The sequence below is a fragment of the Rhyacophila brunnea genome, unplaced genomic scaffold (assembly GCF_057557595.1).
Source record: "Rhyacophila brunnea isolate RB1 unplaced genomic scaffold, BYU_Rbru_1.0 scaffold_17, whole genome shotgun sequence".
Classification (NCBI taxonomy): Eukaryota; Metazoa; Arthropoda; class Insecta; order Trichoptera; family Rhyacophilidae; genus Rhyacophila; species Rhyacophila brunnea.
The window spans coordinates 37,992,951-38,012,520 of NW_028232827.1; the positions used below are offsets into that span (position 1 = coordinate 37,992,951).

Genomic DNA, 19,570 nt, shown 5'->3' on the forward strand with positions numbered 1-19,570 from the left:
TTAATAATAATTCAAATTATTAATACATTATAGTTGGTACTCTTCATCAGTGTCATTCTTCAGTGAATTTACAGAGATGGTGATCGTTCAAAATATTCTGCAAAATGACGTAACCATAGACTAAATTTGTCGCCGCGACATTGTGACAGTAGGCGACATGCACCTCAATTTGTTCAGATTTTAACAATCATGTTTCTTAATGGTGCATGCTCACGTGTCGATTTTTGTCATTCAACTGTATATTGAATGACAGTTGATATTCAATTGCTAAGTGGGAACCATATTTCTGTTGAATTGAAAGAATTGGAAGTTCATTTTTCTTTTAGCCAATTCAACAGTGAATCACCCTTTCGAGTCAACTGATTACCTTCACATCGGCACATGAAACTTGTGTGTTTCATTTGATGCCGACTTAATTACGACTCTGTTCAACTTACATCGATATGTGGTTTTTCAACATTCAGCAAAGAGTTGAGCAACAAAAATCGACATATGAGAATGCATAATAAGTCGATACATTCATTTTTTTATACTTAGAAACTAACTTTTGGTATTTATGAAACAGAAGAATAAAAATAAAAACCTTATATCAAAATACGTTTTGATTTTTATTTAACATTAAAGTATCCCAATATCCCAGAGAACTTCTTATAACTCAGATAGTCTAGAGAGTTGGTGTATTTGGGCCCCGCTCACGAAACGTGGCTTATGGTGGAGAAGGTTGAAAGACATTTTTGAGATTTTGAAGTTGTATGGATACTATCTATGATGGTTATCGATCGGGCTAATAGCGCCTGTACACGTGCATGGATTTACTGGCAGCAATAGTGTGTATTTTAAACTATCGTGACAATAACTGTTTACATGTAAAAGTCCTGACCGTCACTCCAATCATTCAAGAGTAAGCGAGACGCGATGTTGTCATTTTATGGTACTATTTGACAGGTACCTAGTGAAAATCGGTCAACTTCTAAATTCGTTCGTAGTTCATTTTTTTGCCGGCAGGTTCGCCACTATCATTCTACTGCACAGGCGCAGATCGAATAATTCTCAACTGTTACATAAAAATTCAGAAACTTCCAATCTTTTTTGATTTATGCATGCAATCTTGCAACTGCAGGATACATGTTACACATACATTTTCTTGTTAAGGCCGCGATAATACATACTGTCAACAGTAAATAGATGCACGTGTAAACGGTGTATAATCTTCTACCAGCAGCAAGCATACTCCAAAACCTAGAAACAGTGGACGAGTTTGTATATCTGGTATCGATCATTAATGGAAAAGGCGGATGTGAAGTAGAGATAACTAGGCGCACTCAGATTGCGAAAAATGCAATGACATGTCTTACCACTACATATATGGAAGGATCGGGGAATTTCAACTGCCATGAAAATAATGCTTGTGCAAACATTAGTGTTCTCCATATTTTTGGACGGTGTCAAGTCATTGACTGAGGGCAAGGGAGCGGAGGCAATCGATGCCTTCGAAATATGGTGTTGACGTCGAATGTTTCATATTTCTTGGACAGAGTACAGGATAAACCAGTTGATCATCCAGAGACTGTAGATATTGGAATGGCTCTTGACAATATGTTTGAGACGCATTCTACAGTTTTTCAGATATATTGTTCGGCGTAGACCGGATAACCTGAAGAGACTGGGAAGCAGGGGATTGAGAGGATGGGAAGTCTTGGTCGTTCAAAAAATGATAGAATTTAATGGTGGTCACGATCCTTCGCCATAAGGGAATGATCAAGAAGTAGAAGAGGATACTATACTATCTGTGGCTTTATCCAACTGACTTTCTGCTGAAGGTATGCTCATATACTATAGTCTAAAAGTTAGAAGAGACCTATATTTTTCTATGTATTTCTTCCACGGTGTACATGAGAACTTTGACATTCTCAGTAGTGTTGACCTGTGTATCCCTGATTGAATATCAGTGGTGAAGGGTGGAGGTAGGCTGTTAAGATTCGCTATAAATAGTGCACACTAAACTTTTTTAGTCATATCGACCGTGTTTAGGAAAAAGGGCGTAACCCACACAGAACAAATTTTACAGGAGAGGCAAAAAACGTTTTTTGAAAGATTTTGGTTTAATATTAATAAAAAAATAGGCACAGACATTGGGTGCAAGTTGATTGATGATTTGGTGTAATATCTTCTCGATCTACTAATAATTAAAAAGAAGTTATTAAAGAAAATCATTAAAATTGAGGGTAAATGCTTTTTTCCTTAAATTAAAATTGAATTAAAACTCGATTAAAACCTGAATTTAGATAATAAATCGGCATTTGCGGCTTACTTCTTTTTTACAGAACGTGTATTTAGTTGTATACATTGTTAATATCTAATAAAAGCACTTTTCGAAAAATCGAGGGTTACTCCTTTTTTCCTAAACACAGTCGATATGTATTTGTTTTTATTGAACTAAGACTACAATTTACAGATGGTGTTAGTTAGTTTTCAAAAATCAATTAAACCCTGCTTAAACGAAACCATAATAGTTTTGGTCTAATTTGGGCAATACGACAAAATTATGCACACTTTTTCATTCATCGTTATTTGTTTTCGTTGGATTAAAAATACATATTACACATATTGTTAGTTAATTTTTTTAATTCATTAAGCCCTGCCTAAACCAAACTATAATAAATAAAAAATATTATTCTATTTATAAAATATTCAAAGTTATGTATGATTTAATTGCATAATTTTAGATATTTTATAGATAGACATGTATATTTTGACTATTATCTATTATGGTTTTGTTTCTCATGGTTTAGTTGAATTTTAAAAAACTAACCCACACTATCTGTAAATTGTAGTCTTATTTCAATGAAAACAAATACGTGTGTCTGAAAAAGTTTAATGTGCACTGTTTATGGCGGATCTTAACAGCCTACCTCCACCCTTCGCCACTGTTGAATATCAGTAGTTTGTTCACTCGCAGAACTAACCTGCCATTAGTAATGCCAATTGGTACTTGGATTCGTTAAGCCTTTTAAATGTGTCAAGGCACTTGCGGGTATCAACACATCGAATTAAGATTGCCTGGGATTATTAAAATTTTTGAATAGGTATCCGAATATTCGCCCCAGGACACTGAGACACACACTTTGAAAACCTCTCCGTTATGGCAATATTTTTCATATTATGTATGAGTCTATGTATATAGGGGATTAGACATAAAACAAGACAATACTTTAACAAATTATATGCACTATAAATACCTACATTTCTTTGGATATTAGCTATCACCATATAGTATATTAGTCTATGGCTATCACTCTTTTTTATCTGAGAGATAACAGTTGCCATAGAAATAGCCCCTATCAAGAAAGTATCTCAATTTGTTTATTATTGACTACCAAAAGAGACAGAAAAATTTACTCAGAGAAGAAAAGATCTCATTTCTATACCTGGTAACCGTTGTCAACACTCTTGTTTTTTAAACAAACAATATACATTTGGCTTTGACACAACATTTTTTCTGTATTGATTTATCCTAACACAATTTTAACTTAACATTCATTATTACAGTGATTTATTTGACAAATTATAATCAAAAACTGTATTACATATTTACCAACATTGTATTTTATTAATTATTCGACATCCATCAAGATGTCTTGGTGCCTTCCGAAATTACCGGGTTATTCATTCCGTGATCCCACGCAAACTAGATTCCACGTGCCGAGGAAATTTGAATTTGTAAATGGTTTTCGAATACAGCGATCGGATCACATAGGAATCGGCGGGTTGCCAGTGGACACGGAAGGGTCCGGGCACGTCAATGTCTCTGAAACTTGCCAGTAAGTAATATTCAAATTGATAAAATGTAAAAGAAAAACAAAAAACCCGATGTAAGAAATGTAATATATCATTCAAAAGGATGGAATGAGCAAATAAAGTGCATGTCATTCTTAGTTGTTACGTTGAAAATGATACAACATTTCTATTTTAATTAACAAATTCACTCCTCGGTGAAAACTGTGGAAATTCTGCTGTTAGATAACGAACCACGGTCATTGTCTATTTGCGTCACTCAAGGAGAAAAGAATCAATAGAAGGAGAATGAAAGGAAATCATCACAACCAAAAGGCAATGAACCAAACCAGAATTTTAAAGTCTTCTAGTGACATCCACTATCGGAGGTCGGCTAGGGCGATCTTTACTTTATTGTCTGCTACCTGGAACATTATTAACGGAGGTTCTTAAGCCAAGAAATGCAGCATCTTCCTGTGTGATGTTTTTCATTGACCTTTCTTTGAATAATGAATTAGGAAATGCTGTACTTGTTGACACCCTCAGTGGCCGCGCGGCTTAAGCGTTGGACTATCACGCCGTGGGTCTCAGGTTCAAATCCTGGGTCTGGCAAGTACACATATTGTTTTTCAATTTGTGTGTGAGTCAGGGTATGGACCTAATAGGTTGAGCAAGTGGCTGACATCCATTTCTCGTAAAAAACAAAATCTGTTAATACAAACCTCTACTCTGTGGAGGCCCATATGATCCTATTAGGATTGGACATGGTTGGAAAAAAAAAATGAAAAATGTACTTGTTATCTTCTCATAATATGGCCGAGTTTTCGGACTTTGTTAAAACGTATAACTCTTCAGTCTTATTTCATTTGTTTGAGTATGTCAACATTTGTCACCCTGTCAGATGAAGGAGATTTGAGGATACATCTATACAGCCACAACTGAAAGGCTGTGATAATCCTTGGTTTAACGTCTCTACCTCCATGCTATAGAAAAGTATTGGGAGGACATATCAGCGAATCATATGCAGTCTCAGGTCTAGGTTAAAGTCTTGATTGATAAGGAGGTGTCTCATTTCAGGACTCCTTGCTATGGCTAGGTTTAGGTATATAAATATTCTTCAGTATGCTGAGACATGTTTATAGTTTGATAATGTTGAGAAGCACTCGACTACACCAATTAATAAAATATAATGTTTAATGTTGTCACTGTGCAGCTATGATCCGACATTAACCTATGGTCGGGTTCAGCAGCCTTCTCTTCCGGTGACTCTGCCGAAGTACGTCCACTACGACAAGAAGGCTCTCATCTTTGGAGGGTTCCTCAAGCAGTCTGTGGCCGAGTCTCCACTTGAACACTTCAGAGTTCGCCCTGTAAATATCATCTACTATCTGGAGGACGATACGTTGACGGTTATTGAGCCGTACGTCAAAGTATGTAAAAAATAACAATTTATCACCATCGGTAATTTACATATCACCACATCCCCAAGTTATAAGTTTTTTATTACCTACTAAAATTGTTTTACTCCCCTAGATCTATTTCCTGTGTATAAAATGTTAATATTTTCATGGTAACATATCAAATTTATTTTTAATGTTTTTGTCTGACTAGTACTGCTTCAAATACCAAACACACTAATCCACATAAATAAATGTCAATATTTTTCTTGGAACGGTAATAACAGATCATTTGAAAACAGGACCTTATTTACAGAATATTGAAAACAGTTATGTAGAATTTAAAATCAGATATTAAACTTTGGAGGTTGATTTATTTAAGGATTTTACTTACATAATATTATTTTGAAAATTTATATACATACCTATTTATTTATTTATATTTCACTAGATCTGGGCAGAACACAGAACAACATATTTTCGTATTTAACGTATTACATTTCACCGTAGCACATTTCGCCGTGAGCTTTCTTATCGGAAAGAGATGACCGTATACTATACGGTCATCTCTATAGCACCGTAGTATTGCTCTGAATTTCGAATTTAATTACATAGGTACCTATTTTCTTCTGTCTTTCCGTTGTATTCCGGTAGTTTTCATTACGGCTTTTGTAAGTGTTTTAGGTACAAGTCGGTTTACAGGAAGCCTGGCAGGAACCGCACTGATTTTGGTAAAATTGATGAATTCAAGAATGAAAACCTAACCTAACCTAACAAATAATCCAGAATATCGGCTATTTTCAAAATTTGTTTGTCGCTAGCTTCCTGTAAACCGACAAGAACCGTGTTCTATTTAGACATGAATTTTATCTCAGTACTATAACGACCCAAAAAGGTTAGGCGGTCTTTAATATACGACCATATATTTCCAATACAACATTTCACGGTGACTTGTGATACGGCGAATTGCATACGTACAAATTTCCGGACACGATTTTCTACTAAATTATTCCAAAGTTCAAAAGATCAAATAATTTATTATTAAAATCTGCAACCATGAGAAAATGTCATTTATGACAAATTTGGGTTATTGAGATTCTATGTACTTATGACATTAGGTTTTTTAGTTGTTATTGGATTGTCAATCGTATCGAATTGTAGTGGTCTATAGAAAGGAGGATTGCTCAAATAATATACTGTCAATTTTGCTCCCCAGCTTTAGAAACGACATATTTAATAGCAATCATAGATAAAGCCTCCTCCTTCGCACTTCTTCACAAGATTAAGCGGTTTCACTATAATCATTTTTATTAAATATTATTTTTGGTATTTCAGAATTCCGGTTTGTGGCAAGGTTGTATGGTAAGACGTGGGAAAATCTTGAAGAACAATTCTGGTGCAACGTGGCACTGGAAAGATCTAAACGTCGGCATGGACATTCCTATCTACGGAAAAGTTTTTCACACAGTCAGTTGTGACAACTTTACAAAGGTTTCAGCATTATAACTTACTATTCTATCTATTTTTGTAAATATCTCCAGTAGGGCTTCGCTTTTTCGATCCCTCCTGATGACTTTCAGCGGCTCCACCCTCTGCCAAATGATGATATTTCAATGTGAAAGTTCCATTAATTTTAAAAGTAGACCGATGACAACCATGGTTTTTCACAAACCATCTACAAGGAATCTATTAGTGAAGGTTTCAAATCAACAGAAAGTTGACTTTTTAAACTGCTCCCAATTTTTAATAGGATGCATTTTCATTGCATCAGTAAGTAGCTGTGTACCGAATTTCAAGTCTCTTGGTAAACGAGAAATAAGCGAAAAAGTTTTTTGAGTGGAACAGAAAAATGTTGCGTTATATGAATGTGTACATTATATTTCTTTCTCTTTTCAATAAATGTATTATTAATGGTACCTATATAGTTTCGTAGTGAAATTAAATATGTAAGTGTTTTAATAATAAATGCATATATGGTAAAATTCATACTAATAATAATGAAATACATAATATCAACAGACAGTAAATAAATTTGAAAGGCCTTTAGAGATGTAATGGTTTCCGTTTCCCTTCAGGAGTTTATGGAGTCTCAGGGCATAGAGTTGGTGGAGGAAGAGGAAATGCCCGACGATCCATATACCGTTGCACAAACTCAGCGCAAAGACGGACCGCATCCCAGACACGTGACTAATCCGTCAGACAATAATCTGAAAAGATTCCTGCAGTTCGATGGTAAAATTCTCAGGTGAAAAATTTTAAACCATAGTCTAATATTATTACTCTAATTATTTTTTTTATTGCAACCCGTGCGACTCAAAATGGGTGATTGTCCTAACATACCATGGGGCCCGTATGTTGAAGGTTTTCAATAATATATTTTATACGAATAAAAAAAAAAAATTCATTTATTTTGAGATATTGTCAGGATATTGCGCACACAAGGTCATTAGGTGAATAAAAAATTAATTCTAATTCTTCTTCATCGAGACCTCATGACTGAGGAACAGAAAACATTTGTTATTTCTTAAGCATTTGTTTACACTCCTTATCTTACCCTTGAACACAACCCTATTATTAAAACTAATAGTTGACATTTGAGTCCAACCGGTAGTACTTACTACTTAGGTACTTACCTCGTATTATATGCCAGATGATACTTAGGATTTTACTTAGGATACTTATTTAGGTATCTAATTGAAATGGGTTTTGTTCAAAGAGATTGGACTCCTCCCCAATCTCTTTGGTTTTGTTAGTATCTAATTATATTGAAACCTTTTATTTTAATTTTAATTAGATATGTTACAAAGATAGTTAATTAATTATTCCTTACGGCACTAACTCTCATTTATTTTTTGTTAGGTTCGAAGCTGCATGGGACGATCGTGACGAAGAGTGTGGCGAGATAAGGAAATACCAGATATTTTACTATCTCTATGACGACACTATGGCGGTGAAGGTAGGGCACTCTATAGCGATAACTTTTTATAACTACACTAGTGGGGTTCTGCTCTTCAACATCCTCTTGGGAGCTTGACTATAGCTCAGACAATGACAATACAATGCTTAAATTCCTGATGGAATTGATTCTTGTAATCTAAATTGTCTTCAGATTGATAGTCATTAACAAAAAAGTTAGTTTTTTAAGAACACACATTCTTCAATCATTCATTCAAGGACATTGTACAGAGAGTCTATGTTTGGAGTACCGGACTGCCCCCAAATGTTAATAGAATGTATTGTCACTGCATTAGTATCTGTGTACCACATTTCAAAACTCCAAAGTTGAATTTACTGAATATAGGTGAAAGAGTTTTTTGAATGGCACAGAAAGTTACAGATTGTAGATTATCTTTTGATATTATAGTCTGCCAAAAGCTTCCTGCACTGGGATGTGTGTCTCTTTCTATACAGTCTAACCCAGTGTTTTCCAACCTTTTTATATATTAATTAAAATAAACATTATAACCGTGAAAATAGGATAAATATATATAAATATATATAGGCAAAAAATATCTACGGACCGGCAGTTGGCAAACTCTGGTCTAACCTAATGCCCGGTTAACAGGCGTGGAGACATGGCGAGTAGTGGAGGGAAAAACAAGTCAAACCTACTGATCCCCTTTCGGGTAGTTGGGTGAGACAGTCTGCCCCACTGTTACGTACGAGGCGACAGAGCTGCCACAGTTTGTGGATAGTTAAATCTATATTTATTTTCCTAATAATATTACCTATATCATTATTTTAATGAGAAAATTCTCTATTTAGGAATGCTACTCCAAAATTGGTGGACGTGACCCGTTTCCAATGCTTTTGAAAAAAACCAAAATACCAAAGAACTGGAGAGAGAGAACAAGTATGTCAATATTAATATCACATTTTTTCTTCAATGTTATTGTCTGCCGATTCCTGGTGGAAAGACATTCATTGTCTGTGGATGTGTATATTATTACTAAATTAACGACAGTCGTACTTGGTTATTATTTGGAGATGGGACCGACTGAATTTGTTCGTTATAAGCGTTGCTCGTTATATCGGAGAACAGGTATTTTTAAATGAGCGATCACATAACACAAAAAGTCGCAATTCAAACAGAAATACACAATTAGAATTTTTTCCCGAAACAAGCATGGCATTCATAAACTACAAAAGAAGTTATTTATTGTGATGAACGCTGGTAGGTACCTACTGACTTCACAAACCTTGGATTTTTTAGATGCAATTTCAACCATATGCTTGAATACTTTTTCAATATTTTCGGCAAAAACACCAATCAGGTAGGTACTTAGACACTTAACTAGTGTCATAAACGTAATCCGATCCCGGCGGCATCCTGTCCGGTCGGATTTTATTGCTTAGTGTCGAAATTTTTTTAAACGATCGACGCATTAACAGTTTTAAGAAACTTTTTGATGATCTTTTAACTCGGTATACCCGATAAGTAGCTTGTTATAAAAGTGAATATACGTATGGAGAAAATCATAAACTAAAATGTCAACAAATGTTTCCTCGTTACATCCGAGATCTCGCTATATCCGTGATCGTAATAACCGAGATCGACTGTAATTAAACGATCGTAAATAATATAAAGCAATGACTTACAGTGCTGGTAGAGAAAGTATGCACTTCTTTATGGGCGGCGAATAAAGAAAGAAAAGATAATAACACAATTTTTACGACAGTATATGTCGACAGTAATATTTTCTTCTAAAACTCTACTTAGGCGTGAGAACATGCCAAAACAGAAAAATAAATGATTATGACACGACACGACAGCTCCAACAAACACGAGCTACATCGCTCTTAAAACAATCCTTTCATTCTTGTAACTATTTAGCTCAAATGATATTTGTTTTTGTGTAGTTGACACTCCGCTCATAAGTCACGAGCCAGTGATTTCTAAAGAGAACGAAGATGAATTTTACCGTCCGCATGATCTGATAATTGGCAATACAATTACCATTCTCGGAAGACAGTTCTTGCTCTACGACTGCGACTATTTCACAAGGAATTACTACAGGTGAGGCATCATACCAATAATTTCTTTATCAATTAAATATTTCATGTCACCGGTCACATAATGACTTATTATTATTCACTTTTGCAGAAACATACTGAATATCGAACAAGGTGCACCGATAAGTTTGCCAGCTATCGAAGAGAAGCAATTGCAACGGGTAATAAATAATATAGACATTCCATTTATTTCATTTTTCAATCTGTCGCTGTACTTATATTAAATATCTCCTATGTGGTTTGAATCATATTCTGAGCTAATCGAAAAAAACTGTTTTTAAAAATAATCGTAAATGGTTATGTTGAAACATTTTTTGTAGATCCTGGTCATAAATTAAAATTTGATAATCATATTTTTTTTATAATATATCTATTATTCAATAGAAAAATCGTAGCTTTTTCCATGTTATTATCACATAGGATTAATTCTATATGCCCCGTGTTGAATACGTTGAATCATGTGTAACCATGCCGTGTTCACATAAGATTATTTTAATACTGATCTATTGCAGCGGACGCTCACATAGGATTACGGTGCATGATGTTGGATGCTCTCAGATAGTATTAATTTAATATCGATTTTATTTGGAATCCCCTCATAGGAAGTATTTAATATACAGTGACGATAATACAGATGGTAGAGAAAAAAAATGCGCATCACATGGTATAAATAACTCATTTTCGTCAAAATCACGACATAGGAGGAAGTTAATATACAGCGACGAGTCATTAATTGAATTATAATTTACTTTTAAAGGGCAGGAACTCGTCTTCCTTACTTTCCTCTTATTTACAAATTATAAGCCGTGGGTTCGACGAAGTGTGTATGGTATATTTTATCTTTTAACTCTTTACATTATAATAATTTGATACAACGCGAATAAGTTTGCGGGGTAATTTATACTGAAACTACGGCATAGTCAGGCCATGTACCTAGTTCAATCGAATAGCTCACTTGACTCTGATAGGGCTTATGGCTTACCGCATTTATCCAATTTCAGAGTGCAAGCAAGACTACTGTAGTGAACAAGGTCAATTAGATCTCTTGACGAAGCCAAGCTTGACTGAATTTTAATTGATAACTGAAAAGGCAAACATCGCCTTATATAGTTAAATAGACGACCCCTTTTCGGTGCTGTATGCAACGTCCGATGAGTAAAAAAAAGAGTATTCAAAGGCCTACGCGCTATACTTTCCATTTTACATCATCCTCATTACAGCCCGATGCCATTCTTGGCCGCCTTTAGGAAAAGTATATTAGATTTTGCTGAAAGAGCTAGAAGCCATGATGTTTAAATAAAATCCATCATCCCTATTAATATATCAGGATTTTGGAATATTTCGATGGCATCCTTCACTAAGTTCGAAAAATATCCCTTATTTTGGTTTAGTCTCAAAGTCAAATTTGTGACCTGTGTCCATGGAGTGTTCGACTATCACTGACAGTGTGTAGCGACTTAACCCACGTCTCCTCCCGTGTTCCCCCACATGCTTTTTTACCATTCACGGGTTTGACCAATCTTCAAGGGCCATGCCAAGCAGGACTGGACAGCATCTGGGCGGCAGGTTTCAGAGTTATTAAAAAAATATACATTCAGCCACTAAAACTGAAACTTATGTTGAAGTATATAGTAACATAACATAAGTACATATGTATGTTGTGTACCGATGAAGGGCAGCACTTACCAAACTGTGGCAAATCAAAGAATTGATGCAAAATGTATTTAAAAATACATAATATTATACCTATTTTGGAGTCTAAGATCTCTGATTCACGACTAATGCATAACAGTAGTATATAAATATACCGAAAAGCATTCTCCCAAAGTCAACATAATAGGAGTAAAACATTTCTTTAAAAATGGACTGAAAACTTGTATGGACTGTCATAAAGATATATAATTTGAAGGGGCACACTTTCTCATGAATTTGTGTATTGATAGTAAACAGATTGCTTAAAATTATATATTATTATATGCGGGTGGATGGCATTTGGGCAGCGCCCACACTTGGGGCTTAATTCACACACCTTATAGTGGACTTAAATACATTATTTCTTGAAAATGATCCATGAAACGAGCCAAAAATGTAGAGAAAAGATATAATTACAACCCAAAAACCTAATAAGACAATAAACAATCGTTAAAGTCCCAACTAATGAACAAAAAAATAGTTTGATTAAGACTGTTACCATAAATATTTATTCTTCATTTTCAATCCAATGTAATAATTGATTTGTTTCTAATGTCATGCTTATGCTTCTTATTGTTAGCAAATACCTCCTCACATTGGAATCGGAGATCCTGAAGACACGTTGCTGTCATGCTTTACATTTCATTCAAAATCTCCTCGCAAGGACATCATTCAGTATAATTTGAATGCAAATAAGGTAATGTAAAATAATATTGACTGGTTTTAAAAGTATTTTGTTAATTCTAGGATATTTGAGCTATTTATGTTAGCTATTTCGGGCTGTAAAACTCATCTTCTGAACAACAATAAAATAGCTAATTTTTTACAGTGGCGTAGTTCAGTTGCTTTATTATTATTTATTTCACTTGAAAGATTTACTTCTACGGACTTGAAATATTCTTGTAAACCCTTTCAATTTCCACCTCGTCAAGCTACAGCCTGTGAGCTTTCTTACTATGGGTCACTAGAACGCACTAGGTCGCCAGATAAAACCAAATAGAAGAAGATATATGGAGCCTTCATTCACTAGTGGATTGTTCCAATAGAGTGAACAGTTCATCGTTTATGAAGTCATCACAAGAAAATCACTTTGTAATTCATTCAGAAATCCTGTTTGTGTGATAGATTTTCCAGGAACAGACTAGCATACTAATTATTTACTTTCTCATTATATTCTTTTCTGATATCTTCAAAAACTTACATTGAAGATACACATAATAATGTAACATAAAAAATATATATGAATTAATATTCTTATCAGTGGTTTGGGATCCATAGACGCTGTGAATGCGGCACATGCCTTAATTATATGATATTTATTATAAGTACCTATTGATAAACCCAATAAATTTAGTTGTCAAGTATGTATGGGAATCAAATGTGGTACGACTTGGGACTTAAGTACTTAGTTGTATCTTTTTCATGCTTTGTTAATATTTTCCCATTATTTTAAGACTGCGTTGTCAACGTATAATTTAATAATTAATAACTAATGACAGGAACATTACATTCATTTGTTTTGAAAATATGAAGTACTTAGGTATCTCAAAATACCCTTTATGATTTCAACCTACATGCTTTTTAAGAGCATGTCTGATCTCAAATTCTTTTTAACACTAACAGGCCATAGGGCCCAATGACAGTAGTGCAGTAGTAGAAGTTAAACGATCACATAAAAGCGCAGGATTTGAGAAAACCACAAAATAATATACAGTGAACTCACCGGGAATCGAACCTGGAACCCCAGGGTGAGAGCCCAGTACCACGAGGTCTGCCTATATTAAGTAGTTACTAGGAATCCGAATCAGGTGTATAAGTAAGGCTTGTATGAGACCCCACTTTGTGTGTGCGATGATATTCGGACCAAGAAGCACAACGTAGAGTCCTGCAACTTGTATGCTGTCACCAGAGGACTTTCAGACATATAAAAGATCGAAGCTGAGGTTGTTGCGTAGATTGATGCCGATTCCACTGTGACTTTTTTTGTGATTAGTTCTGTGATTTTGTTTTATGATGTCTTTTTTTATCAAAATTACTTCCTAATTGTTTTAACCGACGGGTTCTCTGCTCGATATCAAAGTAAAGCCTCCTTGGCTACATGGCTACATACCACCTCATAATAAATGACGGACCTGATTGCCTTATTATCAAAACTATGAACATATCAAAAAGCATCTTCGACCTGATAACCCTCTGTATTTGACAATCGTTTCAGTATCTCCGTTACTTATGCGAAATGGTATCGGTGTTTCCTGAAGACGCAGGCCGTAAATTTGTCCTGGCTTATCACCTCGCGGACAGTGCCATCCGCGTTGACGAAGTGCCACAGAGAAATTCAGGCTTGGTAGCGGGAAGGTTCAGCGGTCCGGGAAGGGTGCGGAAGCCCAATTCGCACGATTTTTACACTCCTGAAGAGTTTTATATCGGTGAGAAAAATATTCATTACCTTGAAGAAACATAATTTTGAAAAACCTTTGAAATATACCCTTATGACGCATTCTCACATTCTCAATGAAGGTGAATAGAACACTAGGGAAGGTGTTCACATTATGAATCTAAGTAGGTAAGTCAATAATTTGCACTGCCCTGCATTGGTTTAGTATAACTTTCAACTTTTAGTGTTACGCGCACAGAAAACGTATGGAAAAGGAATTTTGAAGTGGGAATTGGTAGATTAACATTTTAATGTCAACCTGGATTCTGAATTGAAATGTGATTTGTAGGACACAAGGTTCACGTTTTTTAATCATGTCAGATCCTAATATCGTTGGTCCCTATTAAAAAAGTCGGATCTGCAAAATGCTATTTTTCAGTACGAGCAATCAAAGATGTTTCATCAAATATCCTTTGTGACCTATTGCTTGCCGCATCTTGCTCACCCACGCCCAGCCAACAATGTCGGTTGGTAAGAACCGACATTATTATTCGGACACTCTCAGTAGATCCGTCATTTTTAACTTGAATATCTCGAAATATTTCAAACAAACAAAAAAAACTGTGATTGTGGTATAAATGTTTAAAGTGTTTAAATAACTTTTACGTAATAATCCGAAAATGAAAAAATTTCAGAACCGACTTTTTTAATATGGGCCTCCACAGAGATCATAATATGGGCCTCCACAGAGAGGAGGTTTGTATTGACAGATTTTACTTTTACAAGAAATGGATGTCAGCCTCTTGCTCAACCTATTAGGTCCATACTCTGACTCATACACAAATTGAAAAACAATATGTGTACTTGCTAGACCCAGGATTCAAACCTGGGACCCATGACGCTATAGGCCGACGTTTAAGCCGCGCGGCCATCGTCATAAGGTCATGTCAGAAGCTAATCCAAAATCATATTATCTTCTTTTATTTACTTAGCGTATTGATACCACGCAGCCCCTACAAGAATCCTGGTTATTCGCCAGTCTTCTTGCATCTTCCCAGGTCATATTATACCATGCAAGCGTCGAACAGGCAGCTTTTAGTTTTAACTGAATACAGTAGTCCCAGACATTCCGCACTGAGTTGAATGTTGCTCCAGCCGTTCCCATTTGGATAAGCAAGCTCTCTCTACGAAGTGCCATCTCATATTATTTAATTACACTAATCCAAATCACCACAAATCTGCATCGACTTACGAACTCGCACGTACAACCCGACTTCTATATTTTGGCTGACATGTCCGGAGCACTTTTAGATGATATTCATAAGAGCACTGTATGTGGGTATTAAATTATAGATGACGGTGGTATATATTATGTGTATACAAAATGTAGGGTGGATTATAGTAAGCGGGTGTCAAGGGAAAGGAGATGTACATTTAAGTGCAGAGGTATTTTTAGTTCCCCATATAGTCGCGACGATGTGTTTGGGAAGAATATAGAAGTCACACTGTAATTGAGTTGTATAAAAGCAAAAATGCCACTGTCATCGTAAAAAATCAAATAAAACCGATGCTGGGGTAATTCTAATACTTTATACAAACATGTGAGTTTTCAGTGAACTTTTATCAATATGGTGCAGAAACAAATATTTTTTTATATTAATATAATCCAAGTGACTAAATTTAATGATTAGTCATTTGTTGGACAGTGGTGAGTTTGCATGTGACCATGGCCCCCACAAGGGGGGGGGGGGCTGAGAGGGCTCTACCCTGGGGGCCCGGGCCCAGGAAGGGCTCGGCTCGGTGAGTCGACCAGATAAGTGAGATAAACACACATCACAAATTTGCTTTAATAGTAAAAAAGGCGCTATTTTCCTTAAATGATGTTATTATTTAAAATTATGTGGTTGTACGACACAATTTTTAACTGTGTATCGATACTCAAAACTCCATAATTCAAATGTATGTATTAAAATATACAAACACTAAATATAGGTACACATTAATTTTACCGCGTACACCATTTGGAAAATGCTACTGTAGAATGTCACACTGCCTTTATCCTTAGCGATGGGTAGGGGGACCCGCCAAAGATTCTAGCCTGGGGGCCCGCTTCAGGATGTGGGGGCCATGCATGTGACTATCAGTAATATAGGGTGGCCATTTTGCTAATTTCTTATGCTGTCTCCTAATTGGCTGGTTTAAACAATGGTGGATTTGAATGACGTCACTACGTGTGGACAATGGTGACTGCATGTAAACCTAATTTATAAATTCATTTTTCATGGATTTCTGGGGATATTGCATTTCATCTGTTAACTACACATACACAAGAATATGGAGAATATATGTATATTCATAATGTCATTTTCGAATTATTTTTGTGGACAGTGGCGTTTTTGTTTTTATACAACTCAATTATGCACATAACATTTAAAATCTTTGGCGGTACTATAAAATTCTCATTTCCTTGTTTCCAGGTGCTTTGGTCGTAATCAATCGTCATAAATTCAAAATCATAGGAGTGGATCTGTTTGTTTATCGATACATGACTGAAAATCCTGAGAAGTTTTCACCGTCTGCAATCGATAACATTCGTACGCATCTTTTGCTGGAAGGAAAACTTACTGAAAACGTAAAAAGTTTTAGATAATATGGTTTTGTATTATTATCAATTGTACCACTATTAAAATAAAATGATTAACATATTGATTGCATCCACTGATGTTCAGTTACGTGTTCATAAACTCTTCAATCACAATATAATCATTATGTCTAGAAAATCAATGATTTTAACCCTCAGAATGGCCCTCACTGTTTAAAAAATATTGTTGATTTGAAATGTTCTAGAATGCGAATGAAAGAAACGTTTCATCAGATGGTGACGCGGAGAAATGTTACCAGGAAAATGATCCAAATGTTAACAAAGCAGGCTTTCAGAGTACTCCATATAATGGCGTTCCCGAATGTACCCCACATGCAGACCATTCCAAAAGACGGTAAATATGTATTCCTACAAAATTAGAGGACACTTTTATTCATCGAATAACCTAACAGAAAAAATACGATGCCGGGCTTGACTCGAACCCACATCCATTGGATTCCCGACAATGTGGTTTACCAATTCAGTCACCCGCACCCTTACTGAGTATGATGAAATTATATGTTGTATGAAAACTTTTTAATGTTGCATTGTGAAGAGTTATTTCCGAAGATGTTCAATATAACACTGTACAGAGATGGAGCCTAAATATATGGGAGTGAAGCAGAAAAAAGGACCCCTGGTCTAGTAATTTTCATACAGGGGTCATACAGTTGTTTATTCTCCCAAGGTGCAGAACCAACCTGCCACTGATGATGCCAATTGGGAGGGCGATAACAATGTTCAACGAAATTGCTTCGGGTGTTGATATATTCCGCCTACGTGAGAATGAGTTTAGATGGACGTTGTTTTATAAATCTTTAAAATAGGGTCTGCTTAACTCATCCGGTGTACCTCCTTGTACCTATCTAATTCTGATCTATCTCTTTTTTTTATGTACTACTGTTATATTTATATATCTTTGTTTCTAAATGTCATGTTGTAAACGTCTTAAACTTATAATTTGTAATGTCCACAATATGTTAAAAAAAAAAAAAAATTGAAATTGAAATTAAATTGAATACAAAAAGTCTGCATGTCTGTCCTCGAGATCGCATAAAAAAATGGTTTTATGAGAAACTGGAGCTTTCTTTAACGATTTTAGTAAGGAAAGTACAGAAGGCAGAAAACAGCTCGCTCACTCTTGTCATAATATACTATGCCTGTATCCCGATTGTTTAGTATGGAACCGTGTGACCTTCCTCCGCCGCTGCAAGGCTTGGACAGCTTCAAAAGCATGTCCTTCGCCGATTGTTCTGGTGATAAACCGTCAGCACGAGAAGAGCAGCCGATCGTGTGTCTCTCCGGTCCGGCGGTATCCTACCAAGGTTATTTGGAAGAGCCGGAAAGCTTAGCTAAGGCGGTAAGTTTAGAATGGATTCCTCCGTGTGAAATACAATATACCTATTATTAAGTTTTTTTTGGGTTTCAAATATCTACAGTATCTTCTGGGCAAAGAGGTATCAGATTAAATGATGATAAGAATAGACCGCAATACATTTAAGAAGTAAGGTGCTACAAGTTTTATTTGACTGTTGTGAGCATTTTATTTCTCTAGACCCATGCCCTAATTCTTAAATGTGTCAGTATAATTGGCACAACTATGAAGGAGGAAGATTGAGGTTTTGTTATGCCAGAACACCAGCATTATAAATGGAAAGACATGGCAGGCGGTAAGATTATATTTTATAATTGTTTAACTGCCGCAAGCGCGTTCATGCACCCTCACTGTACGTTAATTACACTAATTAACTAATTGTGGCACAGAAAGGATTAACAACCCCCAAGATAATATGGTTATTAACGCAAGTTGCTAATGGTATCAGAGGATTATAACAGATAACTCACAATAATTGTAAGCATTCCAAATGTTGTGGACATAATTAAAGGTGTCTTGGATCAAATAAGTATAAAGAAATGACGACAGGTCATAAAAACAAATTTTGTAATTAAAATGCAGGTGGAGGAAACAGAGCAGGCTGGGTGTGCCCGAGTGAGATCGCCTCAATCACCGAAACCAGTGATCGCTGCCGGCAAGCCGACTAAGATGGTGACTTTTGCTGAACTTCCCATGTTTAGCAAACGAAAGCCTGCCCCGGAAGATTAAATAGATACAATGAAATCATTCATTTATGACAGGGTTGGCGAACCTTTTTACGTGCGCGTGCGAAATTTCCCCAAATATTATTTTTCGACTCTCTAACGTCCCAAAAAAAGTCTGTTGAAAATGTTTATAAATTACAATTGGGTTCTTGAGGTTCTATCTTCTATCATATTTCTAAACGAAGGCATATCTTTTATTCTTTGGATATTTTTTTCCTTGTTTCCAAAATTCTAAAAGAAATCGTGTGCATATTTTAATCACATTTCTTTCATATATTCCCTGTCACTGAACAGTTTTCAATTGTTAGCAATTATGTTTCAGGCAAAATAACAAGCTATAACAATAATGTCAATGGCAGTGTTGCCAGATTAAAAATGTATAGGTGTACGGAACGATGAAATATAAATAATGAGAATAACGGGTGCCATAGATTCGCCAACCCTGGTATATGATTATGATGTTCGACTGCTTAAGGGGGGACATGCTCGTCGAAGGTCAAAATTGAGTTTTTATTGTATTTTCAAACCATGATCCTGGACACTCCTTAAACGTTGTAGATAATCTATTTATATAATTTT

The 19,570-nt window shown here is 35.5% G+C and overlaps 1 protein-coding gene across 1 annotated transcript; it reads left to right on the forward strand.

The window, feature by feature from the left end:
- Nucleotides 1-3,633: 3,633 nt before the first annotated feature.
- LOC147074039 (EF-hand domain-containing protein 1-like) lies at nucleotides 3,634-18,995 on the forward strand. Its single transcript, XM_085944226.1, has 14 exons — nucleotides 3,634-3,821; nucleotides 4,988-5,204; nucleotides 6,507-6,662; nucleotides 7,247-7,416; nucleotides 8,031-8,127; nucleotides 8,937-9,024; nucleotides 10,032-10,188; nucleotides 10,276-10,345; nucleotides 12,457-12,573; nucleotides 14,092-14,302; nucleotides 16,728-16,882; nucleotides 17,098-17,246; nucleotides 18,071-18,251; nucleotides 18,849-18,995. Exons 1-14 carry the CDS (start codon nucleotides 3,634-3,636, stop codon nucleotides 18,993-18,995), a joined length of 2,103 nt encoding a protein of 700 aa, XP_085800352.1.
- The last annotated feature ends 575 nt before the right edge of the window (nucleotides 18,996-19,570 follow it).